This window comes from Tupaia chinensis, unplaced genomic scaffold, assembly GCF_000334495.1.
Source record: "Tupaia chinensis unplaced genomic scaffold, TupChi_1.0 Scaffold149184_1, whole genome shotgun sequence".
In the NCBI taxonomy this organism is placed as follows: domain Eukaryota; kingdom Metazoa; phylum Chordata; class Mammalia; order Scandentia; family Tupaiidae; genus Tupaia; species Tupaia belangeri.
This window is the reverse complement of record NW_006209032.1, coordinates 1,836,843-1,844,898: the sequence shown is the minus strand read 5'-3', so window position 1 is coordinate 1,844,898 and position 8,056 is coordinate 1,836,843. Positions and strand designations below refer to the sequence as shown.

At 65.8% G+C, this 8,056-nt stretch overlaps 1 protein-coding gene across 5 annotated transcripts in view; it reads right to left on the bottom strand.

The window, feature by feature from the left end:
• Positions 1-8,056, bottom strand: part of PTH1R (parathyroid hormone 1 receptor) — a 22,722-nt gene that overhangs the window by 1,666 nt on the left and 13,000 nt on the right. For 4 of the 5 annotated variants that reach the window (XM_006171021.2, XM_014585221.2, XM_006171020.2 and 1 more), the window contains 9 exons: positions 5,958-6,060; positions 4,458-4,592; positions 2,890-3,000; positions 2,660-2,778; positions 2,407-2,501; positions 2,119-2,314; positions 1,689-1,842; positions 444-504; positions 80-146 (listed from right to left, as the gene is read on the bottom strand). In XM_006171021.2, the coding sequence (XP_006171083.1) occupies positions 80-146; positions 444-504; positions 1,689-1,842; positions 2,119-2,314; positions 2,407-2,501; positions 2,660-2,778; positions 2,890-3,000; positions 4,458-4,592; positions 5,958-6,060 (1,041 nt within the window). The remainder of the gene's footprint in view (positions 1-79; positions 147-443; positions 505-1,688; positions 1,843-2,118; positions 2,315-2,406; positions 2,502-2,659; positions 2,779-2,889; positions 3,001-4,457; positions 4,593-5,957; positions 6,061-8,056) is intronic. The other variant, XM_006171023.2, reaches the window with a different exon arrangement.

Here is an 8,056-nt window from a genome sequence, read left to right as displayed (position 1 = left end):
CGGCAGGCCCCTGTCAGGGGCTGGCCACTGGGGCCCAGTCCTCACTGCCCACTGTGCGGCCAGCCGCCCGCCTGCTCACCACGACGGACGCCAGGATGGGCACTTGGATGATCCACTTCTTGTTTCCGGAGCTCAGATCCCAGCACCTGCGGGGGGTTGCGGCGTCAGCCCACTCTTGTCCCTCCTCAGCTCACCCACGGGCCCTGGAGTCGGTCCCTTCTGACACTAGGTGTCGGGGACGTGGGGTGGGGTGTCAGGTGTGGCCCCCCGAGGCTCCCGTGGAGGCAGCTTCCTGCGACTCCGAGGGGTTCCAGCCTGGGGGCTGGACTGAGAACCCCTGAAGCAGAGCCACTTGGGGCCAGGGGCCAGGAGGGCCCTCACATGCTCGACGGGGGCGTTTCTGGGCCATTTCAGAGCCCCGTCCCCTTCTCCCCGGGACCTACCAGGTGTTGGCCAGGGTGGCTCTGACGCTGACCCACACGGCCACAAAGACGGCAGGAAGACCTGCGGGCACAGAGGGCGGTGTGTGAGGGGCCTGTACTTCTCTGCTGCTTCTCCTCTCACCTTGGGTGACCCCAAAGCCTTCCCTGGCGCTCAACCCTTGGGGCCCAACCCAGCCCTCCACCCCTCACCCATGGTCCTGTCTCACACGCACTCCGTGGGCACCTGGTGAGACTAGCCCAGGTATTCCAGCCCTGCCCCTAGAGGGCGCTGCCCTCGCTCGGAGCTCCCACAGGGAGCCTATGGCCAACGTTTTTCTGCCCCAGACCCCCATCCTGGTTTGCAGGCGCTGGCCCTCATGGCTGAGGTGGGATGGGCTGCATGTGGTCAGCGGCTAAGCAGGGGCCACAGGGGGCCTCTGTGTCCTGGCCCTGACCCTGGCCACTCAGCTCACTACCTCTCAGCAAGCCTCGTCCTGGCAAGGGAGCCCTGGGTCCTCCCTCCTCAGCCCGTCCCTAGGCCTGGTGCACCCTCGGAGGGAAAGGCCCGCCCTGGGTTTGCGACCTGGACTTACGGGAAGAAAAACCCGTGACTCTGGTGTGGTGCGGTTCTGTGCACCCTGCGATCCGCACACTTCCTCCCCCCCCCCACAAGCCTGTGTCCTTGCCCACTCTGGGGTGGCCGTGGGCAAGGCAGGGTCAGAGAGTGTGCCAGGGCTGGGAGGCTGGGCCCGGTGCTCAGCGCTGCCGGCCCGCCAGGCGCCCAGAGCCCAGCCAAACTCACGCGCTGCCAAGAATAATGGACAATTATCAGAAACCGGATCTTAGAGCCCACATGGGCTGGGGGAGGCAGAGGCCCGGTGGCCCAGAGGAATCCTAGGCGGGCGTGGCTCTGTGGTGGCTGAAGGGTGTGGGCTGCTCCCCACCCTCCTGCTGAGGAAATCGGGGCAGGTGCAGCAGATGCTGGCCCAGCCCACCCAGGCCGGGTTAGAGGCGGCCCCAGACCCCAGCTCAACCCAAGGCCCCTCCAGACCGCTGATCTCATCTGCAGCTGAACCTTACCCTGAAGCCCTTTGGCCTGCTCCCTGAGCAGAGCCTCCAGAGCCCTGACCTGAGCCCAGTGAGCGGCAAGCAGAAGAACATGGACCCCTGGCCAAGCAGGTCCTGAGCCCCAACGGGTGTGCGGCTGCTGCAGGGGTGCCCTCTCACCCTGCCGCCCACAGTACCACCCCGGTGCCTCTGCCGTACCCCAGCCGAAGACCGTGAAGCCCCACAGGTACTTCTTCTCTGAGAAGAAGGCCATGAAGATGAGGCTATGCAGGTACAGGCCCTCCACCAGGATCCAGTAGTAGTTGGTGGCCAGGAAGTAGAGGAAGAAGGTCACCGCCACCCGGCAGCCCGCCTAGGAGACCAGCTGGGTTAGGCGAGGGCAGGGCCTGGATAGGGGAGTCAGGGCTGGGCTGGGGGCTGGGACAACGGAGGGAGAGCAGGGCTGGGATGGTGTGCGGTGGTGGTGGCTAGGGCTGGGGGTCCCCCGGCAGGAGCAAGGTGAAGAGCTGGAAGGCTTGGGGCGCCCAGCGAGGCAGGGGTGCTCACAGAGCCCTAAGCACAGGCGCTGAAGCAGAGCTGGAGGTGCGGCCACGGGGGCGACGGGGCAGGGCTGGAGGGGCGCACTCACGTAGCCGGCGGCGGCGGCGGGGGGCGGCAGGGGTGACCGCGCGATGGCGCGCAGCTCCTCCTCCACCAGGCGCTCGGCCTCATCGAACGTGGCGCCCGAGTAGAGCACCTCGTCCTTGATGAAGGTGCTCACGGCGCGCAGCATGAAGGACAGGAACAGGTGCATGTGGATGTAGTTGCGCGTGCAGTGCAGCCGCCTGCGGCGCGACAGGAGGTTCGTGGGTGAGGGCGGGGAGGAGTCGCCACGCTTCGGCCTCGCCGCCCAGGCCCCGCCCCTCGCCCCGCCCACCTGAAGTAGGCGAGGATGAGCACCGCCACGGTGAGGGAGGCCAGCGACACGGAGTAGCCCACGGTGTAGATGACGCCCAGGCGGTCGAACACCTCCTGTGCAGGTGGGGAGAGTCAGGCCCGGCACTCGGGCGAGCATCAGGGAAGAGTCAGAGGCCAGGGAGGGTTCTGGAGCGGCCAAGGTCAGGACTCTAGGATCCCTGGTGGGCTGGGTGCGACCTACGGCGTCAGGGTGGGGACGGGAGGGCTCGCACCCGGTCATGAGTCTCGTTGGTCAGGAAGCTGAAGCACTCGCTGTAGTTGGCCCACGTCCGGTTGTGCCCGGGCACCAGCTCCCAGCTGCCATTGCGGTCACAGCGGCGGTAGGCATGGCCTGCAGGGGGCGGGAGGGTCAGGGCCGGTGGGGCGAGGTCTGGGGCCACTGAAGCCCTGGGCTCCCAAATCCCGGCTTCGCGGTGGTCCTCACCCCCTCCCGCGGCCTTACCTTTGTGGTTGAAATCATAGATGTAGTCCGGGCAGGGCACAGCCACCACCTCTCCTGGCGCCCCCAGCGGCCAGCACAGGATGTGGTCCCACTCGGGCAGGCAGGGACGCCCTGTGCCCAAAGACAGCCAGGGTAGGGGACGCGGCGGGAGCGCCGGTCCGTCGTTAGAGACCCAGAGGGTGAACACGCCTGTGGCGTGTTGGTTCCCCAAGGGACAGGGGTGTCCCAGGACTGGCAGTCAGGCGTGGAGCCTCTGGGAGGGGACGCTGGAGCCCTCGTTCTTGCGTGCACCCACCTGGCTCACAGGACTTGCCACCCTGCCACGCGCTGGGCCCCTTTCCAGACGGGCTGGCAGAGGCCGGCAGGGGTGAGCCACTTGCTGAGGGCCCACGGCCAGGTCTCTCCTTCCTCTCTGCCCTCCGTCCCCCCTCCCAGGTGTCCCTGAGCAGGGGCAGTTCCCAGACTAACTCCCTCAGCTGGGAGGCTCCCTGTGTGTCTCCTCCAGGGACAGGGGAGAGGAGACAGGAGGGCTGAGGTCTGGTGCCAGCTGGACTCCCCGAGAGCCGCCCACCTCATCCGGGTGTCAGCACTGTGGTTTCCTCACTGAGAAGGTGGGAAAGGCTTCACCAGCCGCAGTTCCACCCCTCCACCCCGTCCTGGGAACCTGCTCTGAGGCTCTGGTGGGGAGATGCGACCCCCAACTCTAAGTGGAGGGGTGCCTCCAGAGCAGGGTGACACGTCCCACATGAGAGCCCCATTCTCGCTGCAGAGATGCTAAGTGACCTTGGCGGGTGTCCAGCCTCTTCTCTTCCACACCCGCACCCCTACCCTGGTCGCTTGCCCCCACCCTGCCTGTGTCTCCAGCCACAGGACTCTCCAGCCCCCTGGAAGGCTGCCGTGACCACCGCCCCGCCCGGCTTGGTGAAAGGCTCTCTGTCCTGGGCGCCATATTCTCAGCCCCGCCCAGCCAGGCCCACAATTCCCTCTGGTCCCAAGGAGCCACAGGGTGACCACAGCCGCCCAGATGTGGCCCATCTGGAATCTGCTGCCCACCCGGCCGGTTCAGACCGGCCTTGCGGCCACAGCCTGGGTCTGTGTTCATCTCTCCTCACCTCAGCCCTGCACTTCCCCTTCCCTGCTCTTCCCCTCCTGTCCCCTGTCGCCAGCCCAGCCCTCTGCGTGGCCCTCCTCTCTCGCTATTTTGTGGCCTTGCTGCCCCATTGCATGTCCCGTGGTCCTCCACTGACATGCTGCCTCTCAAACTAAAGTTTGTGTCTCCTGGTCCCTTCTCTGACTCTGTGACTTCTCGTCTCTCCCTGCCTCTCCCTCTCTCCCTCTCTCTGTCTCTCCCTGCCTCTCCGTCCTCCAGGGGTTGCCTGCCATCTCTCTCTTCCCATAGGAGGGCTGCATCCCTGGTCCACTCCTGGGCAAGCCCCGGCCCACATCATCCAGCCTCCCCCAGCCTGCTGCCCTGTGGGCCGTCTCCTCCCAGCCCCTGCCCTGCCTCCTGGGGAGAGGCTGCCTCGCAGGACTGGGCCAGAGCCCAGCTGCAGGGACGCGCCCCCTACCTCTGTGCCTGCTGCCAGGGGGCGCCCCCTTGTCTTCCTGGGACTCGCGGTAGAGCTTCCCAGCTGCCTTTTCTTTCCTGGGTCTCGCTGGGGTGGACACCGCTGGCCAGCCCTTGTCCGACTCCATTATGTTGGCTGGAGGAATTGGGGGCGCGCCTGTCAGCTCTGCTGCACTTGAGCCCTGGGGACCTACTGCCTCATATGCTCCCTCTGTACAGTGGGGGGGGTCGTCCCCAGCCCTGCTGACACCCCAGGCTGCTGCGGAGGCTTCCCGGGGAGTGTTGGTCAGCTGGAGAAGTACCCAAGCTGCAGGCTGCCGACAGGCTCCCAGGGGAGTGGATGCCACCCGAGTGTCGCTCCTGGGCTGAGCAGCCAATGCGGGCGAGGCAGGGCACAGGTGGTACCCTCTGGGCCAGAGCCCAAGCGCGGCCATGCGGGAGTGAGGGCCCACCAGGGGGCGTTTGGCAAAAGGAGCCGCTCTGGTGGACCCAGAGCAGTGAGTGCAGCAGCAGCGAGAGACGGGGCGAGGGGTCAGCTCGTCACACACTCAGTCCCTTCCCAGGACACGCGAGTGGGGCCCACGCCTTCCACAGGTGCCCCGGAGCCCCTCTACCCGGGATGGGGCCTGGCCTTTCTCCATTGAAGAGCTGCTGGGTCTGTTTCTAGAGGCAAGGTCCTCATTATGTGATGTGCACCCAAGCCAGGGTCCCCTGGCCCTCCTCCGCCGTCAGGGTCTGCGTCCCATGGGACGCTGTGTCCAAGCAGCCTGGGCTTGCAGAACGGCTGGCCCACTTTCCAGCCTCTGTCCCTGAGCGTCAGGGTAGCTGGCTGGGGTTGAGTGGGAAAAGAGGGGCTCCTGGCGGGATGGGAGGGCACAGAGAGGAGCCCCCAGGGCTGCATTCTGGACCAGAATGAGGGGGCCCACCTGACCCCCCCTTGACTGAAGCCACTGGCGCCGATGTGGGTGGGGCTGCCTGGAGACCAGGCAAGGCCGGGAGCTGCGGGGAGGTGTGAGTAGGGCCAGCGGCTGTGTGCTCTGCAGGGAGGGCCAGCCTGAGGCTGAGCACGTGCCAGGCGATGGCTGGACCTGAGGCAGATATGCGCCGATCACGTTCTCCTCCACCCCCTCCCGAGAGCGGGTGTTCTAGGAGGTACAAGGAGTGAGGGCACCTGAGAGGCTGGGGACCGGGCAGCACAGGGACCTGGCTCAGGATTAAGCCTGACCCACCTCACTGGGGCCCTCGTTTTGCCCTGACCCCCCCATACCTGGGCCATACTCAGTGGCACCTTCACATGGCTGCACCCTGGGCCCCTGACTTGTCCAGTCCCTCCTCTCCAGGCCTTGCCCCCAGACCCTCACGTGGCCACGCCCTACCTTGCTAAGCCCCCACTAACCACGCCCCCACCTGCTCACGCCCCCACCTGCTCACGCCCCCCACTGGCTGCGCCCTCACTTGTACCCGCCCCCACTGGCCAAGCCCCCCCCGGCCGCGCCCCCACCTGGCCTCCGCAGGACTTCCTTGAGCCGCTTCTCACACTGGGCCTGGGCTCGGTGCAGCAGGAAGATCTGTTCCTCTTTGGTCATGACGTCATCTGCATCCACCTGCCAAGTCGAAGGTCAGACTGTAGGCAGGACTTCCGGGCGGGTCCCGAGCCATGCGCCCCCACCCCCACAGGGAGTCCTTCCAAGGCCCTGGCTCAGAGGGAAGGGATAGCCTGCGACCTGCGAGAAGTGCGCTTGGAGCCCATTTTACAGATGGCAGCTGTGGCTCTGAGCACGGCCTGCCAGGTCAGTGGGAACAGGGCTGTCCCTGCCTGCCCGCCAGTAACCCTGGGCTGCGGCCACTGGTCTTTTCTGTCCAGCCGTTCCCCAGGGGTGCATGGGAACGGGATGCGATGTCCCAAGATGGAGCCTCACAGGATCCTGGCTGCCTGTTGGGGACCGGGGAGGAAGGACAGGGAATGGTGGTCTCTGGGGAGACAAGCCCAGCTTGGAGTCCTTCAAGTCCTGGAGCCCTCGGGGACCCTGGAGTCACCAGTTTCCATCCTGGCCCAGATTCCCAGTTGGTGCTTTCCCCAGCAAACGACCCCTCCCTGCCCCTGTCCCGAGATGGGGTTGCTGAAGGGCCCTGGCTGGGTGGGGAGCCTGGGCGGGGAAGTGGGAGACCCCCACCCACTGCTTCTCTGGAAGCTCCCGTGTCCAGGCAGCCCCTGGGTGTGGTGGCTCAGCCAGGCCTTTTCTCCTGTCCTCTGTCAGATCGGCCCTTCCTTTCACACGCTGGGTGTGGCTGCCACGCACTGGGCTCACTGGCCTGGAGGATGGCAGTGGGGGGGTTTACCCTTAGCAGGTGGCTGCAGGAGAGAGTGTGAGCCTTCAGCTGACCTGGGGGGAGGGGAGTCTGAGGGCGAAGGCCCCATCCGGCCCTGGGAACCACTCAGTCCGGCCCAGCCTCTGCCGCCAGTGACCTTCAGGGCTTAATGCATCCCCTGAGACCTGGCCCCAAGGCAGGGCTGTGTCCCCACAGACCTCAGGGCAGGGCCTCGGCCCTTGATTTACCCCCAGAAAAGGCCTCATCCCTTAGTCCCATCAATAGGCAGGGCTACAGCTCCTTCAACCGGCCATGGCGCCGGGCCCCTCCCATCCGAGGGGAGATTTGCAGGGTGAGAGAACCAGGAGGCGGTGGGTGGGAGAGGGGCGGCAGGAGCGGTGGGCAGTCTGGGCGGGCAGGTCAGGGAGCCCGGCTGCAGGGAGAAGTTAATTGACCGCGTCTCTTGGCGGCAGCAGCGAGGGCTTCCAGGGCCAAGGAGTCTCCAATTGGCTCGGCCGCCGGTGGGTCCTGCTGGTTTCACTTAGCGAAGCGCCGCTTTGCGCGTGCGCGGGTGGGCCGGCGCAGCCCCCAGTAGCCGCGCTGCGCGCCGTCTGGCCGGTGTGCGCACTTGTGTGTGGCGTCCCACGTGGGGACTCGCCAGTGCGTGCATGTGGGATGTGAGCCTGATGCGTTTGTTCGGGCCACTCGCTGAACATGCACGTGCACGCTTCCTGGGCGCAGCGCGTGTGCGCGACTCCAGAGTGAGGTGGCTGCTGGTTAGCCTGCCTGTTAGTGGGTGTCCTGAGCGTCTGCGTGTCCCTGAGAGCTTAGCTAAGCCCGATGCCCACGGACCACCAGACAAGGCTGGAGCAGGTTCCTGGGTGCTGCTGCTGGCCCCCCACTCCTCTGTCCCACCCCTTTCCCTCAGCTGTGGCTGGGCTGGCCGGGGCAGAAGTAGCTGCAGTGCAGTGGCGCTTGAGGGAGGGCAACAGGCTTGACCGGATCCAGAGGCCTCCAGGACCAACCTGAAGCTCCCGGTGCCTGCGACATCAGAGACATCAGAGGGCCGGAAGGCTTGCCCGCCTGCTCCTATTACAGCACCACCCATTTACTACCCGCTCCTGCTGCAACGGGTCCCTTCCTTGGTGACCAGCCTTCCCATTGCCACCACCAACGCCAACACAACCATCACCACCCCTTCCAATACCAGGGGACTGCAAAAAGCGTGTGAGAAAACAGAATTAAAGAACAAGTTTATTTTCATGCAAAAAAAAAAAAAAAAAACACAAA